Here is a 16,127-nt window from a genome sequence, read left to right as displayed (position 1 = left end):
TATCCTGACCGGTAACTACCGGGGAGGACTTAGTATATAATACAGCCACTGATTGTTCATACCGCGAAAAGGATTCGCTAAGCTACCGCGATAAGAGTGATAATAGATCGAAAAGAACTCGAGGTCCCGACCGATCTACTCCCAAAGGCCGGTAAGCTGTTTGTATAAATGTTCCTCGAGCTCGACGACGATAAAGACAGCTAGACACAATACCGGGCTGTTCTAGAGGACCAAGTTTCCGCTCTTAAGACCGAAGGTTAGAAAGTCTAGTGCGCACTACCTTTGTGTCGAGAGTCTAAAGAAAAAGGTTGGCGAGATGAGCGTAAGATACGTCGGCCTAAGGACGTTTTCGTCTACGATAATCCGCTCAGAGATACGGACCGCTTCCTTAAGTATGCTAACGAGTACGCCGAACATAGCCTCTCGACGCCAGGCAAGGAGATCTGGAAGCCTGGTTGCCTCATCGGTCTAGATAGGGCTGACGAAGATGTTAAGAATCTTTCGAAGAGTTATGTCCCGTGGGAGAACGGCTCGGAGGCCACAGAATCCCGCTCCGCAACCTCCAGGTCGCTCACTCTGATACACCTAAGACCACGCGGAGTGTGCGTCGGTTAGGGTGGGTACGATGAATCTATCGACTAGCAGCTATATGGTCACGCTGTCCGGCCTGAGATGGTGGAACGCAGAGACTATCAAATGCCGCCTCCCAAAGGCACGCCTATCGTATGACCTTCCTCCTTTAGAGCTTGCTGACGAGGACGGAAATGTGGAAGTGTTTACCTCGACCTTGGGTCGAAAGATCTTGGGAGGCAAACCTGTCCAGACCCTGTCCGACAAGATCCATCGCTCCAAGGCGCACTACAAGAAGGATCCCAAGGCAAGTGGCAATGCGTATTCCCAAATCGACTGGCGATGGCAAAGTGACACCGGGCCAACGTCCACCGGCTGCGGCCGATTAAACACGATACCGGGCCAAAGCCCAATCCCAAGGTCGGGTTGTTACTTTCAAGCCTCGTTTAGAAATAGTCGTTCGATTCGACTACCGATCAAGTTCTGCCTCGCTGACACCCCATATTTCTCGCTCACGGAAAATAGTACCCATCAATAGGAAAGGCACAAGTTCTATACTTAACATAAGGTTGAACGATGTCACTGATGACTGCAGTGCAGATGGACTCGTTGCAGTGCTGAAAAAGCGCATCCTTTGCCCTTGTGAGGCCCACGAACAACAGCTCGGACTTCCTCTCTGCTGAGAATTCATGCAACCAGCAGCTTGTCCCAAAATACCAGGTGCCGGACTGGCTGCAAGACCGGAAAATACCGATGCGTTATATTGATACCTGTATCTATCGCAGGCTTTGATTCGGCTTTTACCTCTGCAGGCGGGGGACTAATTCATTGTATCTTGATGCGCGCCCCTTGATTCTTCCTCGGAGGGAACGGCCATGCTCTTGAGTTGCCCGCTCACGCAGGGCAACGCTCTCTACATGACATGGCAGCGAAAGATCTTACTTGGGCACCCTGAGCCCGGCTTTGCCAACCGGAGTGACAGGGGTGAGAGAGCGCACATGAGCCGGGCGAGAGTGCATGACGTATGGGAGGCCGGGCAATGGGTAACGGGTCTCATGCTCTGGAACGAGGATAATGTTGTGGAAATGACCAACAATGTGCTCTTCCCCGATCGCCATGATTTCGACATGATGAACTGAATACAATGAGAAGGAATGATGCTTTTACGAGAGCCAACCACGATTGGCTAGGGAAATGCGACATGGTGGTTGAACTTTGGCCCAAACCTGCCGGCAACTTTGTTCAATGGTCTTTGATTCTCTTAAGGTATCGAATGCTATACATTGAAAGGAAGAAAATTCCACTATTGGTTGACCATGATACTTACAACCTTTCCCTGCCGTGCAATATTGACTTCAGGGGTACTATTGGCTTCGCTCCCGCTGTTCGAGAACGCTACGAAAATATCACAAGCCTGCTTCAAAGTCCTTAGCTGTCACAAAAAAAAAACACAAAAACTGGCGATAATATCTGCACGAGGCTACCGGTCCACATCTGGCGCCCTTACTCGAGGTCGGGGAGGGCGCAAAATGGATTGACTTTGGCACCGAGCTGAACAAGTTGACCGAATCTAAAGCAATCCGTCTGAGAAATACCCATAGCAAGTGCCCCTTTAATGTAAAAATGGATATCGAACACAGCCTGATTTGATAATAGGTCTGTTTCGTGCGTCAAGAGAGTCCCCTAAACCAAGTCTCGTCTGGATGCTAATCGCAGCAAGCGCCGCCCCCCTTCCTTTTTACGTCACAGTTAATACGAGCACAAATGTGCAGGCCATGCTTTAGACATGCGACATATAACCACAATGCTGCATTTGATGAACCGGCCTGATGTATCGAAAAGACGGCGTTGAAATCTTCCCGCCTGAATAAACAGGCGACTGTCTGACCTCATGCTAGCACCAAAGAAATCATTGATCAATCAACATCAGAGGTATTGTGATGATCAATATTGGCAATCTGTTCTTTCTTGATATGAAAACCGTGAAGTTGTATAAGCGACTGACTGATCCAGGCAAAGGTGATGCGTGTGCAAGCTTCATGTTCGGTGGTCCAAGCACAATCTCGCTTTTCAAACAAGGTCATTGCGTTTTGAGTAATCTCTCTTCCTCGTTAGGGTTACTTGAATAACTGCTAACCAAGTAGCTCCCAAGAGTGAGAGTTACTGTCGCCCTGGAAACTTGCAACAACTTCGCTCCACTGTGCTGTTCATCTGTTCTCTTAGACGCCACTAACGTTCCGGACCAGGCAGCACTTTTGTTTACCCGAGAAAGCAATGAGTCACTCTTTGCCTTGAGGCAAGAATATTTTTTTGGCCATCAGATTGTTCTCACTTTGATGTTGTTCTCAACCTGCACAACCATAACCACAACCAGACAAGTATAGCATCAAAGCAGCGAGAGTGGATTGTCTAGACCAGCTTTGTCTCGACTGGAGTTTGCCAAACTCTGGAAGTTGTCACAGCCGCTGAGCCCGAGTGGCTGATGGTGAGTCCATGTCTACTTGAACTTTGACTCAGAACCGCGACTGACAATACCTAAGACCTGCCATACTTCCATAACGATCGAATGGCCATTCCAGACAACGGCAAGCTTAAGTTTCCTCGGATCAAGGAGTCTCTCGGAGAAGCCAGGCGCGCGTTACAGGCAACCATTGCCAATGCGCCATCTTGATTCCGCACTCATTGACCAAGCGCCCATCACACACCCGGCGGAAGCCTATCTTCCTCTCATACCGGGCACTTGCTCATCACACATCCGGCGGGAGCCTATCTTTCTCTCATACCGGGCATTTGCTCATTAAACCAGGCGGAAGCCTCATGATACTGGCTGGGCGCCTGGTCTTCAATGGCGGAAAGTCTGGCCCTTCGGGGTCGGGTGGCAAAGTCGTCTCCGTTCCTCCACGTGGTGCCGCCGCCTGGTAATTCGTTCATTGATCAGAACGAAGCTAATGGGAGACGCATCGGACATTCAGAATGCCTTTCATTGTAAGTGCATCATACTGTTCTATCTTTCACGAGGTACATGCTAAGGTTTGACATTCGCTGCTGTCGAAACTAGGGTTGCGGGTCCATCATCTAGTCAAGTTCGTCGAGGGGTCCATGCAGTCTGCTCTACACATACGAATTCTACACAAGGAATGGATATTTGGATTGATTCCAATGGACGGCGATCATGTTCTATGCTGAAGGAAAAAGTCACGGCGGCAGCAATGTTGGAAGCAGTGACATGTGAGCATGAGGTACCGGGAAGAATTGTTTGTTAGTGGTATAGACACAGTAAAAATAGGTCTCGACCCCCTCAGCGTTGTTTAATCAAACACCCAAGCGAGGCACAACATACAAAATGATTGTTTTGGAGACCTTGAAATGCATCTTTTGACTATTGTTTGAGAACGAGAAAGATGGTCTGTTGACCCGATGTATCTCTGTCACTATGAAGGAAGACCCAGGTTTGGCAGAGGTGACAGACGTCTTTGTCTGGTTGATGCTGGCACATTGGAGCTCTAGATAATCGCCACAGTTCAAACCTTGGTAAAACACAATGGCAACATCACATTGTTTCAGTGGATCCATGTCGCTAAGTGCACTAAGATATTGCTGTCACTCTGATTCTTTGACGTTGAATAGGGTGTGCATGTTGAAGATGGGAAAAGAGCTGGTTGATTACAGGTACTTGTATCATCACACTTTTGTCCTGTTGCTTGATGTTGGATTTCATGGAAAGGGATACTCTCAAAGTAGAACGTTGAAATGCTGGAAGGCCTGCTTATATGCTAACCCAAGTTTCCAAATACTTGTTGGGGACGGCTGATCTTGGATTCGTTTAGATGACCGATTACGCTGCAGAGCATCTTCACCACGTTCTTGACCGTAATAATGTAGGCTCGCAGCATAGCAGATCTAACATGATTTGCCGTCGGAGTTTGTCCCATCTTGCGATCCTGTGCGGTTTGTTGACTTAGTTGACAAAGGGGAATTTGACTTAGAAGAGTAGCCGGAATGGTTTTGATCAAATAATGCCTAATTGCGGCTTCAAGACACGGAGCAGATGGGGGCACAATGAGCACCAACGAAGACATCAATTTTGAAGCGAGTCAAACCTTCTATTGAATCCGAAAAGAGTTCAAAGGCAATTGATCCCACTTGATACATGAGTCCCATTGGAACACTCATATTGCGGTCTGTACCAAACGCCGGCTCATAAATGTCAGTAATTCGCAACAGCCATACAACGAGGCGTCAATCCAAGTCCATGGCCTCCGCGTCAGTTTGCATCGGCGCAGCATTCGTATTGGGGCCGCCCACCGTTGGGGAGTGTACGCTGTCAGTAGCCTCCATCTTGCCCCCTTGCTGATCTCTCAACCTCTGTCGTGCCTCGATGATCGCCTTGCGGACGCTGTCCTTGCTCTCGGGGACGCTGAGTGATTTTGGGTCGCTGTAGAGCACCATCTGCATGCCCGCGAGCTCGCCCTCGCTGTTCGCTAGTATATGGGGTGGTATGCGGTTCTGCCGTAAATGACGATCAATGTCTGGCAAGAAGACGAGCCGGTCTTCGCTTTCTGTGTCGGATGACGACAGTTCGTCGTCGAGATTGTAGATGTAGACTTTGTGTTTTGAGTCGTCGACGGCCATGGGATCGGTAGCCTCTTCCACATGCGCTGATCCCGACTGGAACTGTGTCGGATTCTCGACCGGTACGTAGAGCTTGGAGCCATCCTTCTCGATATTGAGGCGCCCGAGGCGCTTGACCAGACGTTCATCAGGTTGCGATTCGGCTTTACGCTTGCGACTCGACGATGCAGAAGGCTCATTTGTGGTTGTGGAAGTATTCGGTACGTTGGTGGTTGGCGTCGCAGTGGTTGCGAAAGGCGCACCAAGGTGCCGGGGAGATTGCATGGCGGACCCGTGCAGCAGCATCATCTTTCAGCAGTCAGAGGTCAACTTTCTTCCCTCCTTTTCATCGCTTGCATACTCAGCGTCATCTCGAGAAGGCGTGTGCGACGAGAGACGGCAATGTTCGATTTATAGATAGACGATTGCGAGAGGAGAATGATGCATGGAATGGGTCGGACCCGCGTCGCGGGCTGGGGATGCAGCAGAGTTGGCAAGAGCGATGCGTGTCGAACTTTCCATCATTTTCGAGCGACCCGAGCTGCCTGCTGCACTGGGGCAGGAGCTGCAGCCGCTGCACAGGCGGCATCTGCCGCAGGAGGAGTCACCATCACGTCCTTGTCTCCGCTATCGCAAATCCGAACCCGAATCCCCCCTCCCCCGCCAAAAAGACCTGGAACTTGGAGTCCAACAGCAACACCACCACCATCGCAACCGTTGCCATCCAAGATTCTGCGCCGGGCCATACACGCAACGACTACCCAGAAGCGCCTCTTCACAGCGACGTCCAAGATGGCCGATACAGAATGGCCTGCGGCGCGAGTCCGCAAGACTTTCTTCGATTTCTTCAATGAGAGAGATCATACAATTGGTATGGCTCGACCCCTCCACGCCGAAGCCGATCAGCTTCCACTGACTTTTTTTTCGCAGTGCCCTCTGGTCCCGTGGTGCCCGTCAACGATCCCTCCCTGCTCTTCACCAATGCTGGCATGAACCAGTTCAAGCCCATCTTCCTCGGGACCGTCGAAAAGAGCCATCCGTTTGCCGACCTGAAACGTGCCGTCGATTCGCAAAAGGTCATTCGCGCCGGTGGCAAGCACAACGACCTCGACGATGTCGGCAAGGACAGCTACCACCACACATTCTTCGAGATGCTGGGCAACTGGTCATTCGGCGACTATTTCAAGGAGGGTATCATCGAAATGTCCTGGGATCTCCTGACCCGCGTCTACGGCCTCGATCCGACCCGACTCTACGTAACATACTTTGAGGGAAATGCCGAGCTCGGGCTCGAGCCTGACAATGAGGCCAAGAACTTCTGGCGTAAGATTGGTGTCCCCGATAGCCGCATCCTGCCCGGCAACATGAAGGATAACTTTTGGGAGATGGGCGAGACGGGTCCATGCGGTCCTTGCAGCGAGATCCACTACGACAAGATTGGTGGACGTGATGCTGCCTCGCTTGTGAACATGGATGACCCCATGGTCATTGAGATTTGGAACCTCGTTTTCATCCAGTACGATCGTCAGGCCGACAAGAGTCTGAAGCCCCTACCAGCCCAGCACGTCGACACGGGTCTAGGATATGAGCGTCTGGTGGCCGTTCTGCAGGACGCGCCCTCCAACTACGCCACTGACTGCTGGACACCGCTGTTTGCCAAGATCCAAGAAGTCACCGGTGCCAGGCCGTATACCGACAAGTACGAAAAGGACGATGTCGATGGCATTGACATGGCCTACCGAGTGGTTGCGGATCACATCCGAACCTTATCCTTTGCCATCGTTGACGGCGCCGTTCCCAACAACGACGGACGTGGCTACGTCGTGCGCCGTGTCTTGCGCCGCGGTCTCCGCTACGGTCGCAAGTATCTTGGTGCTGAGATTGGCCAGTTCTTCTCAGGCATCCTGCCAGCTCTTGTGGAGCAGAAGGGCAAGGAATTCCCCGAGCTGATCAAGAAACAACAAGACCTCAAAGAAATACTCGATGAGGAAGAGGATGCTTTCGCTCGCACGCTGGATCGTGGAGAGGTGCAGTTTGAGAAATATGCTGCTGCCGAGGCCAAGGCGGGGTCCCAGAAGCTCGCCGGCGACCTCGTATGGAGGCTGTACGACACGTTTGGCTTCCCTGTCGATCTCACGAAACTGATGGCTGAGGAGCGCGGCTTGGATATTGACGAGACTGAGGTGGAGGCTGCCAAGCAGAAGGCCAAGGAAGCCAGCAAGGTTGTTAAGGAGTCCGTGCAGGAATTCCCCAAGCTCGATGTGCACCGCATTTCTGAGCTCGACTCGCAGTTGAAGGTGGCCCGGACAGATGACGAGCCCAAGTTTATCAAGGGAGACGTGAAGGCCAAGGTTCTGCAAATCTTCGATGGCAACAACTTCCTCAAGTCAACGAAGGATGTTGCCGAGAAGACCCCCCTCGGCCTGGTCATGGACAAGACCAACTTTTACGCTGAGTCTGGTGGTCAAGTGGCCGATACTGGACGCCTCGTGATCGACGGTGTCACCGAGTTCAAGGTGCTGGACGTTCAGAACTACGGTGGTTATATCCTCCACTGTGGCTACGTCGAGTACGGTGCCCTTTCACAAGGCGAGGAGGTCATCTGCGAGTACGAGGAGCTGCGTCGCGCCCCCATCCGCAACAACCACAGCGGCACTCACGTACTGAACCACTCCCTCCGTGAGGTCCTCGGTGACGATATCAACCAGAAGGGCTCTCTCGTGGATCACGAGAAGCTCCGCTTTGATTTCTCACACAAGGCGCAGGTCAAGATTGAGGAATTGGAGAAGATTGAGAAAATGTCCAACGAGGACATTCGCAAGGACCAACAGATCTACTCCAAGGATGTTGATCTCGAGCAGGCCCGCGAGATTGAGGGTGTCCGTGCTGTCTTTGGCGAGACCTACCCCAATCCGGTCCGTGTTGTCTCGATCGGCATGGACATTGACACCATGCTCGCCGAGCCCAAGAAGCCAGAGTGGCGCCAGTACAGCGTCGAGTTCTGTGGTGGCACCCACGTCGAGAAGACTGGCCTCATCAAGGATCTCGTCATTGTTGAAGAGTCGGGTATCGCCAAGGGCATCCGCCGCATCATCGCCTACACCGGCGAGACTGCGCACGCTGTGCAGCGCGAAGCCGTCGAGTTTGAGAAGCGCATCGATGCCGTCGAAGTTCTTCCCTACGGACCCGAGAAGGACGCGCAGATCAAGGTGGTGTCGCAAGCCCTCAGCCAGCTGGTCATCTCGACCTTGACCAAGGACAGGCTCAACAAGCGGTTCCAAAAGGTCACCGCGGAGCACGTCGCTGAGCAGAAGAAGAGGCAGAAGGCCGAAGTCAAGACCGCTCTGGACACTGTGGCCAAGCACTTTGAGAACAACAAGGATGCCAAGTGGTTCGTGGGCAGGTTGCCCATCGGAGCAAACGCCAAGGCTCTGACAGAGGTTGTCAAGCACTACCAGGGCAAGGACAAGGAGAAGTCGGTCTATCTTTTCGGTGGCTCGAAGGAGGATGGTGCCATCGTGCACGGTGTTTTCGTTGGCTCGGTACGTCTTTCGTTCACTGTTTCATGTCTAACAGTCACTAACAAAGACACAGCATCTCTCATCACAAGGTGTGACCGCTGAGCAATGGGCGGGCTCCGTGTCAGAGGTCGTCGGTGGCCGTTCAGGAGGCAAGGAGCCCTCAAGGCAGGGCCAGGGTACGAAGCCCGAGGCGATTGACGAGGGTGTCGAGACCGCCACGAAATGGCTGAGTGAGAAGTTGAAGTTGTAAGCTATCTGGATGTATACGGGAACGTTGCGCAAGGGCATTCGGAAAGGCAAGGATAGGGAAAGACTACCATGCAATGAAGTAAAAACCATGGCATCTATTGATACACCGCGTCTCATTGGGTATGTCCTCCGTCCCTCTATGTACCCAGGCCTAGTGGACAACAGGCGCGCCTCACACAGTCACCAGGACGCTCGCGTTGCGGTAATGTGACAGCAGTGGATTCTCGCCGCTTCGAGTCTGGGTATCTTCCAAGTATGCCCAACGCTGCATAAAGTCGCCATGAGACATGACACGAGTCAGCTTGCCAGTGATGGCTCGATAGATGGCTTCCGTGATGTTAAAGTCTGTGGGGAAGAGGATGTCAAAGTAGCCTTGATGGACCTGCAATGGTTAGCAATCTTCTTGGCCACATTTTCTGCCATGAGACGAACCAGAGGCGTGGACACTGGAACCATGGTCCGCTGGAATCTGGTCTGGACAACCGGCGCATTCAGCCCCTTAATAGCCTGAGGCAAGCTGTCAAAGTCGGAGCTGAGCAGACGGTGACCGGGAAAGTACTTTTCCAGCACATCAAAGAACTGCATGAGGCGCGTGGGAATGTACTCTGGCTGCGAGAGGTTGCCCGCGAATGGCATTTTGCCCGCCATGTACCGGACCATGGGGTTCGTGCTGTACGGCCGAGGATACTTCCCTGCCGTCGCGGCGTGGCGGATGCGGAAGAATCGCGCCGCGACCGGGTCAAGCTGGCGGAGGTAGAACTCGTAAAAGTCATTGTCCTGGTCGACCAAGGCGTGCCCTTGCAGGGGCTCGTCCGTGCCCATGTCGTAGCGGATCGCGTCGTGCGAAAAGTTGTCAAAGACCTCCATGGCCAGGAAGAAACATGGCGAAGGCACATATTGATCCCAGTCGAATATGGATTTGTTGATAATCTCGACTTTCTCCGCGTGGCCGCGCGATTCGGCCGTCTCGAGCAGGTGGTGATTCTGCATCTTGGCCAGTGAAGGCGAAATCTCGATAATGTTGTACTTTGTCCGGGCATACACCTGAGGATCGACAGCACGAATGTGGTCTAGGACATTGAGCATCAGCGTGCCTCTTCCCGCGCCCATTTCGAAGACGAGCAGGTCGTCGTAGGGATACGTGTGTAAGCGATAGTTCGAAACGAGGTACCGCGCAATAGCCTCGCCGTAGTAGGGTCGAAACAGCTCTGTCGGGGTGTGCCATAGCTGTCGCGTAGCGTTGATGCCTTCACTTTCGTCGAGCGAATCTTCGAACTCTGTGTACCGGCGGCCCAGCTCGGCGGAGAACTCGATCTCGTCGCGTATCGCTGGGAAGTTGAAGGGGTCCCCCGGGCTGAAGATGACTGCTTGCTTCGAGAAATAGCCATAGTTGGGGTTGTATAAGCTGTCTAGTAGAACATCAGCGCTACTCGAATGGCTTGAGTGGGAGCAAATCAAACCTTCTATAAAGTCTCGCATTAGCATCTTGGCCTTGCGCGGTCTTTGGCTTCGCAGCTTGAGATCCTCGGACGTCAACTGCGGGTACTTTGCGAACTCTCCGGACCGGTCCTCGGGCAGAAAGTTGGACCTCTGCTGCCAGCGACTTTCGTTTGTCCTCATTCCCCGATCCTTAGAGGGCCGCGCGCGACCAGCATACGTTCTTGCTTGGAGGGCATCGCGATTGTCGTGGTGCCTTCGGGGAAGGCATCGGGGCCGCGAGTTCTGAAGGCAGCCAGCCGACCGATGGCGGAAAAGCTGCCGAAATAGTTGGGCAACCAATTGCGAGTCCATTGTCGACAGTGAGCCTAGGACCGAGTGAGGGCACGTCTGCCACGAATTGGTGCAGGGCTTCTGAGAAAGCTCGGATTCAGACAAGTGAGAACTCGCGTCGACTGATCGGCATTGGAATCTTCCGCTCCCCCAAGCAACTGGGAGTTGGTATAGGGTAGCTCAAGCTCCAAGACATAGTTAACTAATGACATCAATCCCGAAGAAATTCCAAGCAGCTGGGCCTCAATATTTCTGGTGATCTTAGACCTCTTCTTCCTATGCGCGTCGAATTGCGTTCAGCAGTGCGCGCGCAATTGTTCACCAATAATGCATCGCTATAGCTGACATGGCTTTGACCGATCACCCAAAAGCCTACGGCACTGCTGCCGTAGCATTTGCCTTCACAGCAGGCATCCTCGTCACGCTTGGCTTCAAAGACTTCTACCCTGACCTCGAGCGTCGGTACCAGCGCAAGATCCGGTCTGCCAAGGGCCCTCTGGCCTCATCCGGGGCGCCAAGTACAGGCAGTGCCTCTGTTGCGCGTAGAGACAGCATCTTTTGGGGACCACCTGTACAACTCGAGGACCACGAGGCGAATCCCGACATTCACCACGATGAGATCGCATCCGAGGGTATCGAGGCCTGTATAGGCAACACGCCGTTGATCAAGATCAACTCGCTATCGGAGGCAACGGGGCGCACAATCTTAGCCAAGGCCGAGTTTCTCAATGGCGCAGGCAACAGTCCGAAAGATCGTGTGGCATTGAACATGATTCGCGAGGCCGAAGCCCAGCGTCTGCTCACACCTCATCGAGGCGATACTATATACGAAGGGACTGTTGGTAGCACTGGTATATCACTGACGACATTGGCACGAGCCAAGGGATACAGGGCGCACATTTGCATGCCAGACGACCAGAGTTTTGAAAAGTCAGATCTGCTGCACCATCTGGGCGCTACTGTCGAACGCGTACCAGTTGCCCCGATCACCAGCCCAGACCATTTTGTTAACCTCGCAAAGAGGAGGGCGGCCGAGCATGAGCGCAGGCACAACGACGGCAGCAAGGGCTTCTTTGCCAATCAGTTTGAGTCCACGGCCAATTGGCAGGCCCATTTCCGCTCGACCGGTCCAGAGATCTACCATCAAACAGACGGCGAAGTCGACGCCTTCGTCGCCGGTGCCGGAACTGGAGGCACAATAGCCGGCGTTGCGCGTTACCTGAAGGAGGAAGCCAACTTGCAGAACGTGAAAATCGTTCTCGCCGACCCGCAGGGCAGCGGCCTGTTCAATAAGATCAAGTACGGCGTGATGTACTCTGCCACGGAGCGTGAGGGGACCCGAAGGAGGCAGCAGGTCGACTCCATTGTGGAAGGAATTGGCATCAACCGTGTGACGGACAACTTCGAGGCTGGAAGAGACCTTGTCGATGACGCCGTCAAAGTCACAGATGAGCAGGCGTGCAAGATGGCCCGCTGGCTCGTCGAGAAGGACGGCATCTTTGTCGGCAGCAGCAGCTCGGTGAACTGCGTGGCAGCAGTCGTGGCCGCCATGAAGCTGCCGGCAGATAGTCAGGTGGTGACGATACTATGTGACTCTGGTACAAGGCACCTCAGCAAATTCTGGAAACAGATCAAGGAGCTAGGACTTGAAGAGGAGGAGGCCACCGACGTCTTTGAAGCGCTCGGCATATCGAAGAATGTTTGACTTGAGATAGGTACTGTTTGTTGATCTCGACAGAGTCAATGACACTGGTGTGTTAGCTCACCAATGTCCTTGTTTGAGACCTTTCTAGTCTAGAAATGTATATCTGTATCTTTGCAAAAACCCTTCGTATGGCCCTTTGTAGTAGAAGGGCTGACTTGAACTCGTGCTCTAATGGTTTCCTGCTCCATATTGGCACTGCATCTCTTCCAGACATATTGGCATTAGGTAACTTATGTGCTATCCTCGCGGGGGAGCTGTCATAGACTAAGCATCTTACAAGTCTTCTAGCCATGTACTGTATTACTTCATCAATCGACGCCCCCTGCTGCGCAGGACAAGATTTGAACGTGACCGCAGCTGCCGAGGCCCCTGGTCCACGCTGTCTGTACCCTCGGCTTCACCAGAAGTCTCGCTGGAACTCTCTCGCTCTGTGGACTCGTCCATCCCGTCTTCTTCCTCGTCCTCGTCCTCATACTCTTCGTCTACACTTCCATCGTCCCCCTGACTATCACTTATTTCCGTCTCATAGGCTGGAGACTCGGCCCGTGAAGTAGTAGCTGGCCCAGTTCTAGCCCTTTTACTGGGGGCATTTTGATGCCTCATGGCAACATTGCGTGGAGGCTTGCGCTCTGCAAGTTTCGGCTCTGCCTCTGTCGGAGGAAGCCTTCTGGTTCCCGCCACCGCCGCTTGAGCGGTCCTCGCACGTGTGTTGAGAGCCGGCTCCTGAGCTTTGGTTTTGTTTGGTATGGCAGTGGACGGCCTCGAGACATCCTTGGCCGCGGTAGCTTTATACACGCGACCCGGTCCTTTCTTCTTGTCCCCCTTTCGAGCACACTGTCCCTTGAAGAAATGCGAGCCATAGTTGAAGAAGAGCTCTTCCCACGGCGCAATGTCTCTGCGCGCCACGAGCACGATCCGCATCGTGCCATTGATGATGACATGCTTCGGCTTGAGGTTGATCAGTGAGGAGTCGCGCGATTCGCTGTTGATGTAGCGACTGAGGTTGCCGTACTTGGCACCGTCAATCCAAACACTCTTCCCGATACTGTTGGGATTTCCAATCATGGTAAACATGTACGACATGGCCCGCATGCCCTCAAAAGGGGCGCGCAGCTCTGCATCTCTGCGCTCGCCCTCGATGCCAGACACCAACTCACCCGTGTACTCGATGACACTGGCATGCTTGGGTATTTTCTCAGCAGCGAAGAGACCGTATCCGTGTGTGCAACTTTTGCCGATAGCCACGCGCCACGACTGTCCACTGTTCATGGTTACGTTCTGGCACGTGTGGGCCGGTTCGGTGCTCAGAGGGTCTGCAGCCTCCCTCGCACCACATGTGCCGCACAGGTCCGGGTCGCACTCGCGGTTGAGCTGGACGCAGATACATGCGTCAACCTTTGACTTCGCGCGTCCTTTCTTCAGCAGAGGCCGGCGTGCTTTCACCTCCTGGCCGACAAAACAATTCTTTCCGCTGCTGTGGCATGCGCAGCCCGTAAACTTCCATTCGCAACACTCGGTTGTGCATCGACAGTACTTTTCGCAGAGTAATTCCGCCTTGACGCACGGGCATATGTCGTCGCAGGGTCCATCGTGGTCGCAGCCTCGAAGGCCGCAAACGTTGTCCCAGCGTCTCTTTGGATGGTCCCAATTCGGCTTTTGGTGCTCGTGATCGCTTGCTAACCCCCTCAACCGCTTCTTGCCTCGCGTGTACCAGGGGTTCGGCTTGGGCGTCCTGCTGGTGTCGAGCGTGGGGTCCGGGGGGTCATGGGTCAGGAAGCGCTGTCGCTGGTTATCATTCGCGTAGTAGCCATGTTCGCAGACGTGCTTGAAACATATTCCACAGGCAAGCCTTTTGTATACGCTGTTGGCGTCGGGGGCGGCAAATCTGTCTTCTGCACGTGGAATAGCGTTGAGAGCCTCGTCGAGGCACAGTTTCTCTATTGGGATGTTGCGCACTTGTCCGTCTTCATGATAGATCGAGGCCCAGGCCGCCCGGATGTTGGCGGTCAAGTGTTGGATCTCCTCGGTGAGCTCGGGCTGCTGTTTGTCTGGATGCCTCAAGGCGTCGAGGATGACGGAACAGCTGTTCTCTTCCAGCCACGACTCCAGGTACAGCCCTGCTTGCAGGAGCCTCTCGTGGTGGACCACAATTTTCAGCTTCTTCCTGATGGGAATACCCTCGAGGCTTGCAATATTAGATTCGTGCAACTCGCGTATGTGGCTCCTCCACTGCTTCCGTCTCCCTTCGTCCAGAATGTCGCCCTTGTGAGGTTGATATGCATTCGCTGTCTGCGGAGCAGGTATAAGCCTATCGACCTCGAGGCTGGGGTAGTCATAGGCGGGTGCCCGTTCTTTATGGGTAGTGATTTCAATCACGCTGTGAGAGGTCTGCAGTGCTGGTTTTGAAGGGTTCTATAAATGTCAATATAGTGTTGACGGGTCGTGATGGAAGGTTCAGCACCTTTAATGTGATCCTGCACTGCATGCTCTGCTGCTGGGGCTCTTGGCTTTTCAGGCGCAAATTTGCAAAAAGATCGGCCTTGGGGGCATCCTGCTTGGCGCCCTGTCCGATAGTGCTCCGGATAGCTCTGACTGCAGCTTCATTAAAGTCCTGCGTAGCTCTCTCTTGCAGGTCTTCAAGTTCCCTCGTGAGATCAGCGACACTAGTTTTGCTCAGCTCCAACACAGCTGTCTTCTGGCCCGTGGTAAAAGGGGGCGTTATGGGCTCTCGGGTGGCAACAGGTAGATCATCGCCTTCCATAATTGCAATACCATCTTATGAACGTTGGGCGATTGGGCTGAACAGTGTGTGCACGAGGCTATGCGCGCGTCGTCTGAAAGCCTCGACTTGGAAGACGCACGCACAGCAGTGTTTACATTGGTGACACGACTGGAACTTTGGTGAGATGAGCGGACTTGGATTCCGCGCCGCTTGCGGTGATTGGCGGGGCCGTCGTGCATCTATTAGCGGCAACGAGGCCAGATCGGTTCGGGAGGCTAGCCTATACACAGTACAGTAGACGTGGGTTAGATACGGAGGGTATCACGACCATTGCACACGAGCACGGAGTATGAGTTGTCGTGCGTGAACGACTTTGGCCAGAGTATGCGAGTGAAGCATCGCCAAGTCTATTGCGCGCGCAACTTGGGGACAAGTCGCAGGATGTTGGATTTGGTGCTACCCAAAGTTCCGTGCTTGTTGCGCAATGAAGCTGCGGTGCCAAGATCGAACAGCGGGCTCTGCACCTCACCTCAAGCTAGCCAAGGGACTCTGGAGCTACTGTACTAGCCGCTTGGAGCCTTGGACGGATACGCCGTTACGCAACTCACATCATCAGGGCATCAGTCGGCCCAAAACCAATACTCCATTAACTGATTCGATAGTGCAGGTCACTACATTGCCATACCCCCACTGTCGACATGTCTTTACAGCGCAGGCAGTATCTCGCTAGCCAGCCCTGCGGCCCTTGCCTCTGGTGCGCAAGTTAATTAGGCGGTCCTTCGCCAAGAGGGCCCCGATCGATAATCCATAATTGCATTACGGACTCCGGAGTACAGTAGAGCAGGTGCCCCGTCAGCGCGATCGGATCTGCCGGAAAGACAGGGACATGGAGAGCACTGCTTGTTAAGGGCGCTGGACGCTCATGGTATGGCGCTTGTCCGTCGACGGCCTACGTCTTCGTGCCTTAGCGCACTCTGCT

General features: G+C 53.5%; 6 protein-coding genes across 6 annotated transcripts; 3 read left to right on the top strand and 3 right to left on the bottom strand.

Annotated features, from left to right (window-relative positions):
• Positions 1 to 1,445: 1,445 nt before the first annotated feature.
• Positions 1,446 to 1,709, top strand: J7T54_000576 (uncharacterized protein; the record flags this gene model as incomplete). The annotated part of the gene is made up of 1 exon (XM_051504411.1): positions 1,446 to 1,709. The coding sequence occupies one exon, from the start codon at positions 1,446 to 1,448 to the stop codon at positions 1,707 to 1,709; it is 264 nt and encodes an 87-aa protein (XP_051363930.1).
• A 3,100-nt stretch (positions 1,710 to 4,809) lies between these two features.
• J7T54_000575 (uncharacterized protein) lies at positions 4,810 to 5,490 on the bottom strand (the record flags this gene model as incomplete). Its single annotated transcript, XM_051504410.1, has 1 exon — positions 4,810 to 5,490. The coding sequence occupies one exon, from the start codon at positions 5,488 to 5,490 to the stop codon at positions 4,810 to 4,812; it is 681 nt and encodes a 226-aa protein (XP_051363929.1).
• Positions 5,491 to 5,973: 483 nt separating this feature from the next.
• Positions 5,974 to 8,952, top strand: J7T54_000574 (alanyl-tRNA synthetase; the record flags this gene model as incomplete). The annotated part of the gene is made up of 3 exons (XM_051504409.1): positions 5,974 to 6,052; positions 6,112 to 8,723; positions 8,776 to 8,952. 3 exons carry the CDS (start codon positions 5,974 to 5,976, stop codon positions 8,950 to 8,952), a joined length of 2,868 nt encoding a protein of 955 aa, XP_051363928.1.
• Positions 8,953 to 9,123: 171 nt separating this feature from the next.
• On the bottom strand, positions 9,124 to 10,571 carry J7T54_000573 (NADH dehydrogenase [ubiquinone] complex I; the record flags this gene model as incomplete). Its single annotated transcript, XM_051504407.1, has 3 exons — positions 9,124 to 9,333; positions 9,384 to 10,360; positions 10,412 to 10,571. The coding sequence occupies 3 exons, from the start codon at positions 10,569 to 10,571 to the stop codon at positions 9,124 to 9,126; spliced, it is 1,347 nt and encodes a 448-aa protein (XP_051363927.1).
• A 496-nt stretch (positions 10,572 to 11,067) lies between these two features.
• On the top strand, positions 11,068 to 12,426 carry J7T54_000572 (Cysteine synthase 2; the record flags this gene model as incomplete). Its single annotated transcript, XM_051504406.1, has 1 exon — positions 11,068 to 12,426. The coding sequence occupies one exon, from the start codon at positions 11,068 to 11,070 to the stop codon at positions 12,424 to 12,426; it is 1,359 nt and encodes a 452-aa protein (XP_051363926.1).
• A 300-nt stretch (positions 12,427 to 12,726) lies between these two features.
• Positions 12,727 to 15,187, bottom strand: J7T54_000571 ([histone H3]-lysine27 N-trimethyltransferase EZH2; the record flags this gene model as incomplete). The annotated part of the gene is made up of 3 exons (XM_051504405.1): positions 12,727 to 13,900; positions 13,991 to 14,814; positions 14,888 to 15,187. 3 exons carry the CDS (start codon positions 15,185 to 15,187, stop codon positions 12,727 to 12,729), a joined length of 2,298 nt encoding a protein of 765 aa, XP_051363925.1.
• Between the last annotated feature and the right edge of the window lie 940 nt (positions 15,188 to 16,127).

The sequence above is a fragment of the Emericellopsis cladophorae genome (genome assembly GCF_022114955.1).
Source record: "Emericellopsis cladophorae strain MUM 19.33 chromosome Unknown NODE_9_length_645218_cov_115_098568, whole genome shotgun sequence".
NCBI classification, from domain to species: Eukaryota; Fungi; Ascomycota; class Sordariomycetes; order Hypocreales; family Bionectriaceae; genus Emericellopsis; species Emericellopsis cladophorae.
The sequence above is the reverse complement of the archived record's forward strand: the minus strand, read 5'-3'. Positions and strand labels throughout refer to the sequence as shown.